At 48.5% G+C, this 17,745-nt stretch overlaps 4 protein-coding genes across 4 annotated transcripts; 3 read left to right on the top strand and 1 right to left on the bottom strand.

The window, feature by feature from the left end:
- Window positions 1-411: 411 nt before the first annotated feature.
- On the bottom strand, window positions 412-2,878 carry L3040_004419 (uncharacterized protein; the record flags this gene model as incomplete). Its single annotated transcript, XM_007291479.2, has 5 exons — window positions 412-1,098; window positions 1,150-1,245; window positions 1,292-2,000; window positions 2,072-2,522; window positions 2,572-2,878. The coding sequence occupies 5 exons, from the start codon at window positions 2,876-2,878 to the stop codon at window positions 412-414; spliced, it is 2,250 nt and encodes a 749-aa protein (XP_007291541.2).
- A 931-nt stretch (window positions 2,879-3,809) lies between these two features.
- On the top strand, window positions 3,810-5,016 carry L3040_004418 (uncharacterized protein; the record flags this gene model as incomplete). Its single annotated transcript, XM_066154939.1, has 4 exons — window positions 3,810-3,858; window positions 3,906-4,063; window positions 4,115-4,594; window positions 4,645-5,016. The coding sequence occupies 4 exons, from the start codon at window positions 3,810-3,812 to the stop codon at window positions 5,014-5,016; spliced, it is 1,059 nt and encodes a 352-aa protein (XP_066011967.1).
- Window positions 5,017-9,464: 4,448 nt separating this feature from the next.
- Window positions 9,465-12,465, top strand: L3040_004417 (uncharacterized protein; the record flags this gene model as incomplete). The annotated part of the gene is made up of 5 exons (XM_007291477.1): window positions 9,465-10,241; window positions 10,293-10,492; window positions 10,555-10,714; window positions 10,776-11,520; window positions 11,576-12,465. The coding sequence occupies 5 exons, from the start codon at window positions 9,465-9,467 to the stop codon at window positions 12,463-12,465; spliced, it is 2,772 nt and encodes a 923-aa protein (XP_007291539.1).
- Window positions 12,466-13,596: 1,131 nt separating this feature from the next.
- L3040_004416 (uncharacterized protein) lies at window positions 13,597-17,229 on the top strand (the record flags this gene model as incomplete). The annotated part of the gene is made up of 1 exon (XM_007291476.2): window positions 13,597-17,229. One exon carries the CDS (start codon window positions 13,597-13,599, stop codon window positions 17,227-17,229), a length of 3,633 nt encoding a protein of 1,210 aa, XP_007291538.2.
- Between the last annotated feature and the right edge of the window lie 516 nt (window positions 17,230-17,745).

Genomic DNA, 17,745 nt, shown 5'->3' with positions numbered 1-17,745 from the left:
GATAGTTCGATATGGATGTTGATATATGATCCATGTGGGATTCGGAGCTGCTAGTGAAATATAAAATTACTATGTACCATAGCGCACTTTTCGAAAGCTGCGATTCGAATGTTGAGAGACTTCCTGGGGACTCTTTGAAAAAAAAAAAAAAAAAAAAAAAAAAAAAAAACATCATCCGCTCCAGCGTCCTGGCTTGGTAGTTGGTACTCACAAGAATCACATTGGGTTTTGAGCTGTCCCAACCTTCATCCGAACATGGGTGACTGGGGGATATTTATTCACTGATCCTAAAGTCATTGATTGACTTTGATAATAAGCGGTAAGAATATTTATCTAATACCTCTGAATGCCCCTAATAAAGATGGGGCTTTTTTTAAAGTGCCCCATATTGTCCGCCGATTTGCTCACTAGCTAGGAAAAGTCAGTATCGCCAGTCCAGCGCTCATCGTCCCGCTTGCCAATGGAAGAGGAACCGGCGGAGAGCCCAGCAATCTGGCGGCTGGAGCAGGGCACATAAGGCACAGCATGGCCGTGGGCTAGGAAGATGTCCACAGGACTCTGATTGTCCGTGCTTGACTGGGAACCTTGGCTGGAGCTCCTCAAATGCTTTCGAACAGTGGTGAGGTGGTATCCAGAAGGGTGCTCAACGATCTCTTCTACCAATTTCACTGAATCAGATAGGGACACTTGGCTAGGGCCTGGAGGAAAGAACTGGGCGTCCTCAATGTACTCGGTTTCAATCTCGTCGCTATCTGCCCGCTTAAATGGAGTGATATTGCCTGGACAGGTTCTTCGCACCAGCTTATCGGATCCGGGAGAGTCGCCAATGCTCAAAGGCAATGCTACCACCTTTTTGGGGGACATCTGGACCATACGGGCTGGGCCCCGATCGAAGGGATCCAGGGGTGTCCGGAACAAAATTGAATTTTGAAGTATTGAATCTACGGGCAAAGAAAACAGATCTTTGTCAAAGTGCCGAAATACGTCAAGGTACCCGGGGGATTCGGAACTTGACTCGTCGTCATCCAACATGAATCTCTTCTTGGCTGGAGTCAAAGGGAGCGGAAGCGAGAAATCTGATCCAGCATATGTACTTCTCTGATTTAAATTAGCAAATTAGCCAGATGGACGGAGTCATTGGGAACGTACCAAGTTGAAAATATCGGCTGGGAACCCATGATCAAACCAAGAGACTTCAGATTGGGCCGATAGGGACGTTTGACTGTCCTGAGATTTCAAAGTTCGCTTCTCTGCTGGTCAGCACATTCAGGAAGGATGAGATGATGTGTACCTGCATAATTGCTTCCCCCGTCTTGACCGAGTCCCAGAAGTCGTCTGAATCTCTCTCAAACTCACTGTAGGATGGAGTAGGTTGGCTATGCGTATCAGTTACGGTGAAGGAAACGCCTTCGTCCATGAGGGAGCGATGGTGCGCTGAACCATGATAGTTTCGTGTCATCTTTGCTACTGTTGACCGGATGGCTTCTAGGATCTTGTCGGTATTGGCTTTCCAGACGTCTGTACGGGAATCAATGCTAACACCTAGACTGGTGGAATTCGAATTGGCAGCTGGGTTTGGACCCAGGACCAGAGCAGCTGGGGCCGCGATTATGTTTCGACTTAGGTGAAGAATGTTACCACTGAAAGAGGTATCGTTGGTTTGGCTTGTACTGACACCTGGGTCCAGGTCAAGCTTTATCAACTTTTCGGTCCTTTCAGCATGCCGTCTTTTAAATTCGGGATCAATGTCGACAGGAGTCGAAGTTGGACTGGTTGGGCGAACAGTGACCATTGGCATGGCATCACGCAAAGCGCTTTTTGCTTGCTCCCACGCCGAGGGATCCGAGGTATGCGCAGGAACTTCATAACATCCGTCAGGAAGATGAGTGACGGGGTCTATCTCCTCGCCGCCAGAGTTGGAAAAGCGGGTTGCGTCAGAATGATATAACAGACGATTCTGCTCTGCACCCAGAAGGGACCTTACAGGTGTGGATGCACGGCTAGAAATACATTGTTAGCACGTCTTTCGTGGAAATACGCAGAAGACGGGAAGGCATAGGTATATACTGACCTGTTCTGACGCGGAAGCATTGGGCGCATTGAATCCGGCATCGAAAGCACCTTATTGATCTCGTCATTGCCGCTCGCAACCAGCTGCTGGTAGGCGTTTTCCTTATCTTCCGGCCCATTGGACTCAAAAACTGCATAAGGCTCGGTAACATGGATCGAAACTGCTTCATCGCATGCCTCGGTTGCTTCAGTCGTATCCGCAAGTGGTAAATTCTCGACAGGCAGCTCAGGGTCTCCGGAGGGCTCCCTGATATGGATTGAAACCGCCTCGTTACAATCCCCAGTATGCCCAGTCGTAGCCGTGGTGGTATTAGTGACATGGATTGAGATTGCCTCATTGCAATCCCCAGTATGCTGAGCTGTATTCCTGACAGGTTCCCGTCTCGTGTATGTAATGGAGCCAAAGGGGCCAAAGCTCTTACGTCGTCTCATGGCAACATGACCAAATAGACCTGGGCAGAGAGTCAGTGTAGGTATGTTAAATCATCAGAGAGAGCCTACCTGCGAACCCTTCGGACTTTTCTTTTGTTGCCTTGGTTGTTTCTGGGTACTCATAGTTGCTCGACTGACTGTTGGAGAAGAGGCTGAGAAGGTTTCCAACAGATGACCTCCTTCCCACTGGCTTCTTACTGGGGCTCCTATCTGGATCCAGCGGGGTCGAGTCCTTCCAGGTACCATGCGACGGTCGACGACGAGGAGAGCTATACGCATTTCTCACTGATGCATACAAACCCTTCGCCGCCTTCGTGAGAGATCGATATTTCGATCCGGCGTTCTCCTTACCGGTCGGTGTGCGTGGAGGAGTCATGTTTGCTATCGATTCTGGAGTAGGGCCGGGCTGGCAGTCAGTCATTGAGTTCAGTCATTGAGTAACAGAGTCCTCAGACCGTGATGTGATTTTACCTACCTACCTATCTTCGTTTGTTGTAACTCGTAACCAAAATCCTCTCGTCGTGAAGATGTGATGATGTGATGTTGAGAGAATGATCATGACGGAGATAGAAACAGTACTTGGGTGGGTAGGTCAGGTAGTTTGGTACCTTCATCCTGGCCTCCTACTTCCTACTTACCGCTTTGGTAAAGAATAGAGAGCCGCTCGCTCCTTCCCAGTCGCCAGCTATAGATAGCTACTTAAGCGAGGCCAGCCATCGGCTGGTCAGTGGCTACCTGGGTGTACAGCCCAGACAAACACTTCCAAATCCCAAGTCACCAAATGCGTCGGGACATTTGCATTTGCTTTGGTTTGTAGAGATACGTTACCTTGGACCAACCAACACGTAGGGCTACGACTTTTCCCGGATTGCAAAATCGCTCCTGTAATCCGTGTTCTTTCCAGCAATACTCGGAGTTGCGTAGGTAGGCACTTTAAGTGTTACTCAAGCCAGCAGCCATTGAGCATTCATCTGGCTTCTCGCTGCTTCTCGCTGCCTTCAAGTTTGATAAGTGCCTACTTTATCTCTCACCTGATTTCGGGATTGGTTGTCTGAATTGCGTACCCGTAGCCATACAGCTCACAGTAGTTCCTATCGATCAAGATTAAATTGAGTTGATCTAACGAAGTACCGTACACACACGGCTCTAGAGCGGTCGTCACGCCGACGCCAGATCGCGTCGACCGCATCGACTCCGTGCACAACCACTGCCTCGTCTGCAACTTTCGTTTGCATCAACTGAAGGAAACGAAAGCAGCCATTCGTGCATCTTACTTACTTGTACCTATCTATCAATACATAGCGATCATGGCGCCCGGTACACCTGCCCTCGACCTCAACACGATGCTCAATGCAGGTATGCGCACATAAACCCCCAGATTCTAGCCGCTGACCGTCTCGCAGATCGCGAACGTCGCAAGAATGAGACTCTGGCTAAGGAGATATTCGGGAAGAACCGCAGAGCGAGCGCGCCCAGTGGATCGTACAAGCGCAACACCAAGCCTGGAGCAGTCCCATCTTTGGCAAGCAGGATAGGTGTGATTGGGGCCTCAGTCACAAAGGTAGGATCAGCCACCGAGCCTTGAAAGTCCGCATAATTGATATCAAAGCAGCAGCGGAATGCATCGAGTGCAGCGAGACCAGCCAGGCCGACGGCGAGACCACAACCAGCCGTAAATGTCAACTCGGAATGGACCCACGACCTTCATAACTCCAACAACCTTTCATCGAGAGCCTCCCAAGCACCTCCTCGCGGTCCTAAGGCTGGGCGTGCGAACCGCAATGAACGAATACACTCTGCGCTCAGTGGTTCAGCCACGTCGCCTTCGCTCAACGGCCAATTCAACATAGTCGGTACCTCCAAGCCTGCCTCCAGCATATCGATTCGCGGACTGGCAGGCCCGGCTCTAGTAGTCATAAAGAACCTCGCAACAGGAACTACAGCAGCAGATATAGAATCTGCAATGGCACCAGTCGGAGGATCTGTGCTGAGCTCCCGTATTACTTCTGAGAGACCGAAGGTTGTCGCAGAGCTTGTCTTCGAGACGAAAGAGGGTGCTGACAACGTTGTTGATACCTTCAACAACCAGAATGTAAGCAACCTGGACTTCTTAACGAATGATCATCTAACAAATTACCACAGGCTGATGGCAACCGACTCGAAGTCTACCACCACACCGGTCCGCTCCCAGCCTACGTAAAGCTACCAGTTCAACCCCCCGCACAACAAATACACACACCGCAAGGACCACGAGCAGATATCAATAGAGACAGACGCTCAGGATACGAAAACCACCGGTATCCACTGCGAGAGCGCAGTCGGGAGCGAAGACGGCAATACAGCAGAGACGATGTGACAGATGGATCGTATGGCTTCGATGACCGGATGGAAACTGACGAATTCGTGAACGGAGGCTTGTACAGCGATAACCTGATCTCAAGCAAAGGTCGAGGAACAGTCAACAACAGAGAGCGCGGTGGTGACTGGGGAGAAAGAAGACAGTCCTACAGATGAGATTGGATATAAATGGACACCCCAGAAAATTTCACGACTTCGATAGACGAATACCTGCGTGGTATCAGAAGAGTTCCCTCAAACCTTCCAATTATTGTAGCAGGCAATTGCATTCGGCCCGCCACGCGTTGCCTCTTTTTGAAGATATTGCGATCAGTGGTACCTGCTTTAGAAGACCATAAGAAACCGCGCTTGCTTGCGAGGCTCTTCGAATGAATCTGTGTATTAGATTCCGTAGTAAGTAGTACATGAGTTCCAATGTACAATTGACGAGCCACTCCCCTACGTTCAAGAGTCAAAGTCCAGCTGTTCACGATATCCTATCATCCCCCAAGCTTCCCATATAACAGCCTCTTTCGACTTCCACATCAGCTTATGTCTTGACTAAGAGCATGTGCCCCTTATTTGCAAGTCATAGTCATTTAGCGCTTCCGTTGGAACAACCATTTCCAGCTGCCAATAGGGGTTTTGACCGTTTTGAACTCATGAGAAGGGCAGCGTTTTCTTGGGCTCTTCCGTTTCCGTTACCGAGTCCTTGATGTAATAATCCACGATAACTTTTTCGTCTTCGACCCATAAGTTTTGTTCTTCTTCCTTACTACCTAGTCCCTCAAGTCTTTTTTTTTTTTTTTGTAAGATTGCGGAATGTAGATTCTGTGCATACGTGCTATCTCCCTCTTCTTCGCTTTGATAATACAATACCACCCTTCTTCTAGCTCCGGCAAGCTACTAGGTAAGTTTACTATTTGAATTATTAGCTTTACGTAATAGGTAATGATTTATACAGACAAACTCATCTACCTATATACAAGCCAAATCCTGATCGCTTACAGTAACCGTATAGGGAATGTCTTACTTTCGCTACCTTTATCCTGTTCTTTTTATCGGTGCACTCAGTCTCTACTTGTAATCGCGTAATTAGTATAAGCTTATGCAACTTAAGTGAAACTTGCCTCAAAGGCAGGTAGGGGGCTATCTAAACGGTTAGCTGATTATTCGATGACCATCTCTATTAGGGACGGTCTTACAAGGTGGCTGGTGGATCACCCTAGGTCTATAGCTGAACTGGAGTCAAAACTGTAGTTCAACGGTTTAAACGATTTGAATTATACCTGACATGAAGGCGGCTTAGTCGATTGGACTATCTTTTATAAGGGTCCGTCTTTTCGTGAAAAGATCTTTACTAAAGAATTACCGTTTTAAAGGATCGAATCGTCATTTATAAAAGTCGGTCTTTTTACGAAAAGACCATCCTCGGACCGTCTCCGACCGTTTTGGGACCGTCCCATGTCTGTCCCCGAACTATGAACCGTCTTCGAGGACTTAAATTATATGTAGTAGAATATGCTCTTCAGTTCCCCGTTCCTTCTCCCCCCTCCCCCCCACCACCTTATCCACCCTTCCTCGCCACTTATAAAGCGAGAGAATTGCGCGGGATTGAATCGATTGATCCCGATTTCAAATCTTTCAAAGCGTTAATTCAAAAGCAGTGGCAGCGATAACGAGAAATATCTTGGCACGTATTTGTTAAATTATAATCAAAAACGATACCATATGAAAAATAGTTTCTACGTTTCGATGAAATTTTATTTAAGATGATCACTAAACGGTTTTAAATCTTCAGAATGAGCTCTTAAAGAAACCTGTTCTATATAATTAAACGGGGACGGCTATAGGACGGTCAAGGTACGGTCTCTTGCTCGAGGACGGTCTCGCGAATGAACTTCGTATCCCTGAATAGAGCTTAGTACTGAATTTGAGCGGTCTAATAACCGTCTGTGGGAGGGCTAGCACAATCGCGAAGATGGACTTCGATCATAGCCATCGTATTTGTGAGAGTCTTTTACTAACGCGAGCTAACGAAAAGCAACAAGCCTGCAAAGGAATAAGATAATGAATTGAATCAAAAGCAGATGCAAGAGATGCAAGAAGAAATATATATCATTTTTTTAAATAGTATTTGAAATTTCTACGCCGGCAGCGCACTGACTATTATGGATCGTTATCAACACAACGCTTTATTACTTAAGGTAGCTAGTACGGCCGATTTGTTCTTTAAGACATTCCACCAAAAAAAAGAGAAAAAAAAAAGAGAAAAATAGACCGCTACCCGCCAATATTGGATTTTTGATAGAATATCGTATATAATTCAAAGTAAAACTGTTTATATTTGGAAATCTAATGGATTAAATCCGAAATCTGATAGCCGACATTAATGTCCTTCATGTCCATACTAATTTTTTAATATCGACATTCTTAAATAGGTAACGTCTGAGAGACTAACTAGTAAAGCCATCTTACAGAGAACCTTTGGTTTCCCATTCTTGATTGGAATAATTCATAGCAATAGCGTAAATAGCTTCAAATTTTTAAGTGTTGATGCGAAAGACTGAAAACATGCCCAACTATGAATATTCAACTATTATGAGGCTTTAGAAATAAAACAAAAATACCATGACATTCTTCTTGGCTTTCTGACCCTCAGCGTATTTTTAGATTGTTTTATATCTATCGAATTGACTGATGCCGAGAGGGCGTTCCGATGCGTTCCGATGAAAATGCGCTGATCACAAAATCAAACCCTTTTTAAAGATTTAGTTCGTTATTATAACAAGATCAAAACTACATAAGAAAGGAAGTATTACATAAAAAAATACACCGAGAAAGCGTTTCTGTACCCCCGAGCAAGTACAATTATTAATTGGCGCTATGATAGCTCGAAAAATGGAAATGTTGACCCGAATTCCAGGCGATCCTCACCAAAGTGCGACCAAAAGGCCTCACAGGCGCCACAGAGGGATTCATGGGGTTTGTAGGTCTTAGATTGATTAGGCTCCATTGGGAAATTTTATGGTTTGGTTTCTCGCTTAACCCCAAAATCTCGGAAAGCGGGGCGGAGGATTTTACGGAGTAAGATGAATCGTACCCCTGGTCGGAAGTCGGAGTACCGTAGGTACAAGTCAGAGGCAAGGATTGAGGTTTCTAGTTTTATAATCACACAAGAAGATTCTTAAACCGCTTTGCCGCATTCATCCATGAGATTGTAGCACTCTAATTCTTGTCGTAACCCGTTGTTCGAGGATATACGGAATCACGATGAGCATCCGGCTGTTTCCAGCATGTGAAGAGGAGAGATATCAGAATCAGTGCCAAGTGCTGGACCAAAATCCATTGCTTTGAGGCTGACACTACTATCCCCACCCCATGAATAAAGGGCAGGATTCCAAGGGTGACACGGGTAGACTTTTGCTGTGTTTTGGCTCGTGCCACCCATGGGATGCTGCCTTTTATTCATGTGGGGAGGGTAGGTAGGTACCGGTAATAGAGTCGCTTCTACTTTACAGAGTGCCAGTCTAGCAACGAAAAGAAAACAAAGAAGTTGCCTTGTCTACACGAATTCAGAGAGTTGAGAACTCATTGCCGTCAGGTTTAAAGCCAGTATGTAAAATCCGGCCCAATTTGTAGAAACCAAGGGGGGGCTTCGGTGTCTGGTTCAGAGCTAAAATCGACTTTACAAACTGAGTTGGAGAAACTACTACGTATTTCGCCACCCTATACAAATCCGTACAAACTGTCCAAACCTTTTGACCCAACTCTACAATCAGTTCATAAGTTTATACGCTAGCTAAGCCACGAACCTCGATAGTCTTACAATAATCCTGCAGTAGTCGGAGATTCCACGTACTACTACATCAAATTGTACTCTAGAAAAAAATAATGACGCATCGAAGTCACGAGGGATACGGGTCGAAATCTTTTACAGACCTAATTGATTCTTTAAACCAAACGTTTAAATTAACGATTTGTACAAACCGTACTTTACAAACTAGAGTTTCTACAGACCCAGTTTTTGAAACAGTTTTTACATGCTGGCTTCGAACCAGACGGGCCCTTACACGCGCCGCCGCCCAAGCCCTCGACCCAACCCAGCCCAACCCAAGCCAAACGAGCATTAGGAGCGCCCTCAGTTGATGAATTATCGTATATTTAGCTACTTATAGTATGCAAACACAGACACGACTCTTCGAAGAATAAATTTTTTTTTCCTCGGGCGTGTCCATTTTAATCCGCTGCAAATTTGAGTGTTGTTTGGGATGCCCTTCTCGCCAGATATTACCCGGCCGTGATTCATACCCACGCCAAGAGGGCAGCTCCTCCAACCTCATTCAACTCCATATCTGCGAGGACGGCGACCACCCGCCGAAGACTTATCCCGACCCGCCATGCGACGTTGACACGCAACTGGATTTCCACGGGCTCCATCTGCCTCCCCCGAGCCTCTCCTTCCGCCTGCGACGCGTTCTGGGCCCCCAACTCTTCCCATCACAAGGGCGACGCTTTGTGCTCCGGTGAGGTAGCTGTACACAACCGGCTGCGGTCCTGTCCTGCCCTGCCTATCAGCCTGCGTACGATACCTATCGGTGCTCTTCCGCGACGTCTGATTCAGCATGGATCAATGGCAGCAATCCTACTCTGACCAGGCCGGTTCCTCTCGAAGATATAACGGCAACCCCCCACCATCTCAGGCGCAGATGGCGCGCGACTACAACGGCAACGGCAGCAGCTGCGCTCAGGCCCAACCTCCTGCTGGCTTCACGTACGAGCAATATCAGGGTGGAATGGGTGCGCATCCTCACTCATCGACAACGTCCCCCGCGGCAGCGCCCCATATGAGAGACGGGAACGGTGATGTAGCTATGCAGGATGCTGGAGACTCGTACGGTAGCATGAAGTATCCGATGCGACCCTTACATCAACAGCATCTTTCTGCCGGACGGATACAATCACTCCACTCGTCCCAGGAACCATCCGCGGCAGCGCAGAGATACTCACCGATGGAAACTTTGTCGCCTAGTTCGCCATACGGTGCACCACAGCAAGGCCAGAATCAATACGGGTCACGGCAATCACCAACAAGAACTGGGAGCTACTCTTCACCAAACTCATACTATACCAACCGCCAGCAAGCGCAGCAATTGGCTCCGATCACTCCATATTCGAACAATAATGACAGCTATCCTACCTCTGCAACGCAACAACTGAATGCCGTCTTCGGTAACGACCCGAAGTCGCCCCGGCGGCCGGTGACCCACGCAGCGATGGGCCCTCCAGGTCGCGGGCCAGTTCCTGAATTTACTAAGCTTCGATCTGTGGCCGATTTGCAGCCCAAGATTAATGCGCAGCCTGCGTTCAGACGGGCGAACCCAGAAGGCGGATTTATTAGTGTAAGTTGGGTCACTGTAGAAGAAGAAGCGATCGCTGACTTGAGATGATAGCCACTACAAGCTCTCACAAGTCATCTCCCGTCAACATACCGCATCTGCAATCCCAGCTTCAAGTACGAGTCCTCCCGGAATCCTCGCCGTGTCCTCACCAAGCCAAGCAAGGGTGTGAAGAACGATGGATTCGATAACGAGGACAGTGACTATATACTTTATGTGAATGACATTCTTGGGTCGGAGGAGACTGGTCATAAGTATGTCTCGAGGTTAAGACGTCCGTAATCTTCGAGATGGTGTGTGCTAATATATACTCCAGAAATCGATACCTCATTCTTGATGTCCTCGGACAAGGAACGTTTGGCCAGGTTGTTAAATGCCAAAATTTGAAGACGCAGGAGGTGGTTGCGGTGAAAGTGGTCAAGAATAGGACAGCATACTTCAACCAAAGTATGATGGAAGTGTCTGTTCTCGATCTGGTAGGATTGCTCCGAAACGCCCCCTGGACTCCGCTGAACTCATGCTAATCCACTCATGTAGCTCAACACAAAGCTTGATAAGAATGACGATCACCACATTCTTCGATTAAAAGACACATTTATTCACCGACAGCATCTTTGCTTGGTATTCGAGCTGCTGAGCGTCAATTTATACGAATTGATCAAGCAGAATCAGTTTAGGGGGTTGAGCACGACACTAGTGCGGGTATTTGCACAGCAACTTCTCAATGGGCTGAGTCTACTGAATAAGGCCCGACTCATTCATTGCGATTTGAAGCCCGAGAATATCTTGCTAAAAAATCTCGAAAGCCCCATCATCAAGATCATCGATTTTGGCTCAGCTTGCGACGAACGCCAAACTGTCTACACCTATATCCAGTCGAGATTCTACAGATCGCCCGAGGTTCTGCTTGGCTTACCATACTCGTCGGCTATCGATATGTGGTCACTAGGGTGTATTGTTGTGGAATTGTTCCTGGGTCTTCCTCTCTTCCCAGGTTCATCGGAGTACAACCAAGTAACTCGGATAGTAGAGATGCTAGGTAATCCGCCAAGCTGGATGCTTGAGATGGGGAAGCAGTCTGGAGAGTTTTTCGAGAAGAGACACGACGTGGATGATTACGGAAGACGAACATATAACTTGAAGAGCATGGAGCAATACTCTCGCGAGCATGGCACCAAGGAGCAACCTAGCAAGAAGTATTTCCAAGCCACCACACTCCCAGAGATCATTCGATCATACGCCATGCCCCGGAAAAACATGAAGCAGAGCGAGATCGACAGGGGTTAGTAAACCCCCCCCCTTTTTTTTAAACAACATGTTGCTAAACTCTTGCCTAGAAATGAACAACCGGGTCGCGTTCATTGACTTCGTTCGCGGACTTCTAAACATTAATCCGTTGGAGCGATGGTCGCCACAACAAGCGAAACTGCATCCTTTCATCACTCAGCAAAAGTACACGGGTCCATTCGTGCCTCCCATGAACCTTAAATCCAGCTCGATTAACCGATCTCCTGCTCCTGGTACGCAACAGCAGCAGCAAGCCGAGGCATTGAGCAAGCAGCGTGCCCAAGCAGCCCAAGCACAAGTGCAGGCCCACACTGCTCAAGTGCATGCATCTTACTCGGCTGGTCCTCCAATGGGCCAGTATCCTCAAGCCAGCCCAGGTCAACCACCGATGTATGCAAATACGAACATGTATTCCCCGAATACAAATATGCAAGGCGCTCCGCCACCATATCCTGCCCAACAGCAGCAGCCACCACCTCCTGGATCATATAACCAGATGGGTATGATGCCTCAGCACCCTCCCACCCAAATGACCCCTACGCAATACACGCAACAGGGCCCACCACAACACCCACAACAACACCCACAGCAGCAACAGAGTCAACAAAGTGTCTACGCGCAACAAGCTGCTGTAAGATCCGGTCGTCAAAGGGCTTCCACAATGGAGGTCCAACAAGGAGGAATACCGGTGACTATTCAGCGAGTTGCAAGTCACCTTGACCCGACTCAACCTATTCGCTTACAACCAAGTCCGGCATACTACCCACCGCCACCCGAGGGCGCACCTGATGGAAATCCCGGTAGCGCGCGAAGGAGAGGTAGCAGAGCTGCTCAGGGCCAGGGAGGACAACCTGGGCAGAGAAGCAACCGAGACTTCATTCGCAATCTGGAAGATCGTACGCTCGAGGAAGGCTTCATGGGCCAGAGCCAATGGCATTGAGCCGGCTTCTCGCTTGATCCTCCGGCAGGGAGGGTCGGCGCCGCCAATACCATTCATGGCTGCTTGTAACTCGCCCCAACCATTTTGCTGTTTACAGGCGGTAGCGCCAGGTATCTGCGGCTACGGGATGGTTTTTTCTTTTTCTTTTGCAAATATGACTGATCTACTGGTTCCGCCTCCATGAGGGTGGATTTCGAACTATGACTTGCAAGCGTGGTGAGAGAGACAGGGCAGAGCCCAACTCTCGCTCATAGAGGCGGATCAAAGGGGTTTCATACGTATGGCAACTTGTACACAAGGTCTAGCTGGACATGCATTGCATCTGGGCTAGGGTGGAGGGAAGGGGGGTATTGGCGGACGTGGACTACGCTGGCTTTGCTAGCTTCAGGCTGAATGAAGGATCGGGCATGCATTGCTGGCTGACAGGGAAGGGCGTTTTTCAAAGTCATTCATGTAACTTACTGAGATTGCATGGGGGAGCTAAGAGGGAGCTGCGAGGTCCTGAATCAATGGCTTCACTGAACTTGATCCATTGATCGATTGTAGCAGTCACAGGCTATTTGCCGTGCTGAGTCACAGATCTTGCCTCTGAAAAACGAGAGGCAACAGCTTTTGAAATAATTAATTGGGTGAGTGGTTGAAAGTGAGAAGTCACTTGTTCGTTCCACTTGCTATGCACTGTTTGGTATAGTATAAAACCTAATATATGACCAGAATTGTATGCGCAAATCGCGTATACGCGTTTTCTTACACACAGAGTGCCCTGAGGTTGGTGCTTGTAGAGAGCACGTGAACCCGCGGGGAAATCTTGATAATGACGCATCAACCCAAATTCCTCAAATTCCTCAAATTCCTCAAATTCCTAAATCCTGAACACCTACACTAGGCTGCAAATGGTTGCAAATAGTGCCGGTCTACTTTTACTACATGTCATTCTAATTTGGCCAGTCAACTTCTCAAAATTCCTTATCGCGAATCCTCCCTGAAACGTTCTCGAGTTCACCTTTGGCTCTGGCCAGTTAGGTAGGTAGTATTCACCTCGACCGACGAACCACCCATCCTAAATCTAAATCTACGCTCTCCCAAAACTCTTTACGTTAATCATAATTCCTTCAACCGCAAACCTCCTCGATGGATTCCCAAAACAGATCCTCGATGGCTTCTCAATCCGAACAGACTCAGCTCGAGATGAGTGAGGGTGGCGTCATAATCTCTCAACAACCCGATACAACTCCGCCCTCTATCGCAGAAGCTGCAGCCGCTGTCGCAGACGAAGCAGTCGAGAAAGAGAGCAACATCGAAGGCGCCACGCCATCAGTGCCAATGGATGAAGCTGCCGTGCTGCAAGGATTGACTGAAAATGTATTGGACCAAGAGGACTTGGAGAGAGATATCACCAACAAGGCGAACTTGGTCATGATTGAGCAGGAGGATGAGCGTGACGAAAAGAGAATATCCAAGGTCAATGGTAGTATTGAGAAGCTTGAGAGCGAGAAGCGGAGGAAGAAACAGCGTCTACAAGCCATGGCCAGCAACCCTCTGATGCGCAAACGCTGTTCGGAGGAGATCACCCAACTCGATGCCGACATTGCTGCCCTAAAGAATGACATCTCGGATATACGAAGTCGCATTGCTGAGCGACATCAGGTCGATGGGGCAGAGAATGGAGACGATGCCGGGGGCAATAAGCGTATGGCGAACGAGAGTCATCGGGACTTCCTCATCCGTACCGGCAAGATAACACCTTTCTCACTAATTCCTGGCCGGGATTCTGAGGCTGTCGAGATGAACCTGACTTCTGTCTTGATGGATGCCGAGGAAGAGGCAGAAGAAAAGGAGGATATTCCCGAGCCAGAGCATAGATCCCATCAAAATCTACGCATGCCTGGCTTTGCCGACGCTTCAGATGTCCCTATTGTACAGGAGGAATTTGGCCTACGTCCTCGCAAGAAGGCAAGACTGAACAACGGATCCACTTCTTCTAAGCCACGAGCTCGCAAGTCAACTCCAATTGAGGAAGACGATTTCACCCCCGACGTTTCTGGTGGCGAGGGCGACGAGTTTGAAGAAGAGGAAGATACTGACGATGTCATGCACTCCCAAGGATCAAAGAAGCGACGTGCTGGCAAGGGTAAAGCCGAGGAAAAGGTAGACCTTGGAGCCATTGATGACGGAAATGAGCAGATGTATCAGGCCCGCTTGAACACATGGGTTGAAAAGAGAAGCGCGGCTCGGCATGGCACATTACTCAGGAACGAAGCAACAGACGAAGAGCAGCTAGCTGAAAATGGAGATGAAGAGGAATGGTTCAAGCCTTGTCCTGATGCGCCCGATCATCAATTCGACAACGGACTCAAGCTACCGGGCGATATATACCCAGCTTTATTCGACTACCAGAAGACAGGCGTTCAATGGCTCGGTGAGCTCTACGCTCAACAGGTTGGTGGAATTGTGGGTGACGAGATGGGACTCGGCAAGACAATCCAGATCATCTCCTTTCTCGCTGGCCTACACTACAGTAAGAAGCTTACAAGACCTATTATTGTTGTGGCTCCTGCAACGGTCCTGCGTCAATGGGTGAACGAATTCCATCGATGGTGGCCACCTCTCCGCGTGTCAATCCTTCACAGCTCTGGCAGTGGCATGTTGAACGTTGGTAGTGAGGGACGAATGGATGACTCGCAGGAGATCTATGGTCGTTCTAACGGGAAGTCGAAGTCCTCCAAGGCTGCTAAAAAGATCGTGGATCGAGTTGTCAAGCATGGACATGTTCTCGTTACTACGTATGCTGGTCTTCAGACCTATGCAGATGTACTGATTCCCGTTGATTGGGACTACGCAGTGCTTGACGAGGGCCACAAGATTCGCAACCCAAATACAGCAATCACCATTTACTGCAAAGAGTTGCGCACACCAAACCGAGTGATCCTTTCGGGTACACCATTGCAAAACAACCTCGTTGAGCTTTGGTCGCTCTTTGACTTTGTGTTTCCTATGCGATTGGGCACTCTCGTCAACTTCCGGCAGGCGTTTGAGGTTCCTATCAAGCTCGGTGGCTATGCAAACGCTACCAACCTTCAAGTTTTGACGGCTACCAAATGTGCGGAGACACTGAAGGCAGCAATCAGTCCGTATCTTCTCCAGAGACTCAAAGTTGACGTTGCTTCGGATCTTCCCAAGAAGAGTGAGCAGGTTCTCTTCTGCAAGCTCACCAAACCCCAGCGAGAGGCGTACGAGATGTTCTTGTCTTCTGATGAGATGACTTCGATCATGGACCGGACCCGCCAATCTCTGTATGGTATCGACATCTTGCGCAAGATCTGCAATCACCCAGATCTCCTCGATCCTCGATTGAAGGGCAAGCCCGGCTACCGGTGGGGGAACCCAAACAAGTCTGGAAAGATGCAGGTTGTGAAGGCTCTGCTGGAGATGTGGAAAGGCTTCGGCCACAAGACACTCTTATTCAGCCAGGGCGTACTGATGTTGAACATCATCGAGGAATTCGTCAAAGGACTCAACGGATTCAATTATCTTCGAATGGATGGGAGTACCAGCATCAAGGAGAGACAGACCTTAGTGGATCGCTTCAATAACGACCCTGATCTTCATGTATTCTTGCTTACGACGAAAGTCGGTGGACTTGGTGTCAATCTTACAGGTGCAAACCGTGTCATCATCTTCGACCCTGATTGGAATCCCTCAACAGATGTTCAAGCACGAGAACGCGCCTGGCGCTTGGGTCAGAAGAAGGAAGTCACCATCTACCGTCTGATGACCGCAGGTACCATTGAAGAGAAGATTTATCACCGACAGATCTTCAAGCAGTTCTTGACCAACAAGATCCTGAAGGATCCTAAGCAACGCCAGACGTTCCAGATGAAGGATCTCTACGATCTGTTCACTCTTGGCGGCACGGATGATGGTACAACCGAAACTGGAGAAATGTTCAAGGGTACCGAAGTTCAGTTCAATAAGACACCTGAGCCTGCTACATTAGAAGACACTGTTGCGATTAAAGCTGCTGCCGTTCGGAACGAAGGAGTGTCTCAGGGCATCACCCAGCCTGATAGTCCAGATCAAGGAGACGTCAGCACAGATGTTCGCAACCTCGCAGGTGTTGCCAGTCTCGAAGCATTCCGTGGTGATCCAGACCAGGATAAACCACCGTCTGAGGAGGCCAGACTCATGGAGGGTATCTTCGCTCGCTCCGGTGTCCACAGCGCTTTGGAACACGACCAGATCATCAACGGCAAGAAGAAGATCACGGGAGACCGCGGCATGATTGAGAGAGAAGCTAAGAAAGTCGCAGCTGAAGCCGCAGCAGCTCTCCGCAAAGCAGGTGAAGCAGCACAGAGCATCACTCCTGGCACGGTCACTTGGACTGGGGAATTTGGCTCAGCAGGAAGACCAGTCAACATTCGACGAGGCGCTGGGACTAGCTCTGCTGGTATCCTCTCTGGGCTTGCAAACCGGCAAGGCCTCTCGGTCCCTGGCAGCGCTAGTAGCTCGAGATCCGCAACCCCCGGCTTGGCTGGCGATAGACCTCGGGCTGGAAAGGATTTCATGAAGTTGATTCGGGACTTTATCAAGCGACAGGGTGGGTCGGTTCCCAGTCAAGCTCTGGTCAATCACTTCAATCGGATGTGTACTACGGAACAGCAGACGGCTGAATTCAAGCATATGCTGGGGGAGATTGCGAGACTGGAGAAGGGTAGTAATCTGAGGATGAGAGGTAGATGGGTTCTCAAGGATGAATTCAAGTAGATATGCCATACTACACGAAGCATGCGTATGGGAGGAACATGGTTTGATCTTTGGAGGTGTGTCGAAGGCAAGACGCATACCTACCTACCTCACTGGGATTTAGCGCAGGCGTTCGGGGAGGCATGGGTACTCATGGCATATGAGTTGTGGAATCAGAAATATCCAACGATAGATATGAAGTCAAATGCAACCGAAAGTTCAGAAATCAAACCATGCTTGAGCTTGCTCATTGTTTGGAATGGTGAAGTGTATCAATGCCTAAGTAACTGTTCCAACTATTTCAGACAGTTCTGGCTCATCCTTACAGATTAAGCATCATGACAAAATAAGCTCCAAGCAGATGGCCGCCAACACTAACCCTAACCCTAAGTCTGCCCCTCCCCCACTAACACAACCCCACTACCAAATCTACGCTAGGCAAGCCGACCTCAGCCTCGTCCATAGCCTTGCATCTTTACCATCCATCATCTACTTGAATCTCGAACCTCATAACTACAATCCTCATCACCATCTCTT

Source organism: Drepanopeziza brunnea, assembly GCF_022702325.1.
Source record: "Drepanopeziza brunnea f. sp. 'multigermtubi' strain 214-2 chromosome Unknown ctg6, whole genome shotgun sequence".
NCBI classification, from domain to species: domain Eukaryota; kingdom Fungi; phylum Ascomycota; class Leotiomycetes; order Helotiales; family Drepanopezizaceae; genus Drepanopeziza; species Drepanopeziza brunnea.
Note: the sequence above shows the minus strand (reverse complement) of the source record. Positions and strands in the feature narration are given on the sequence as shown.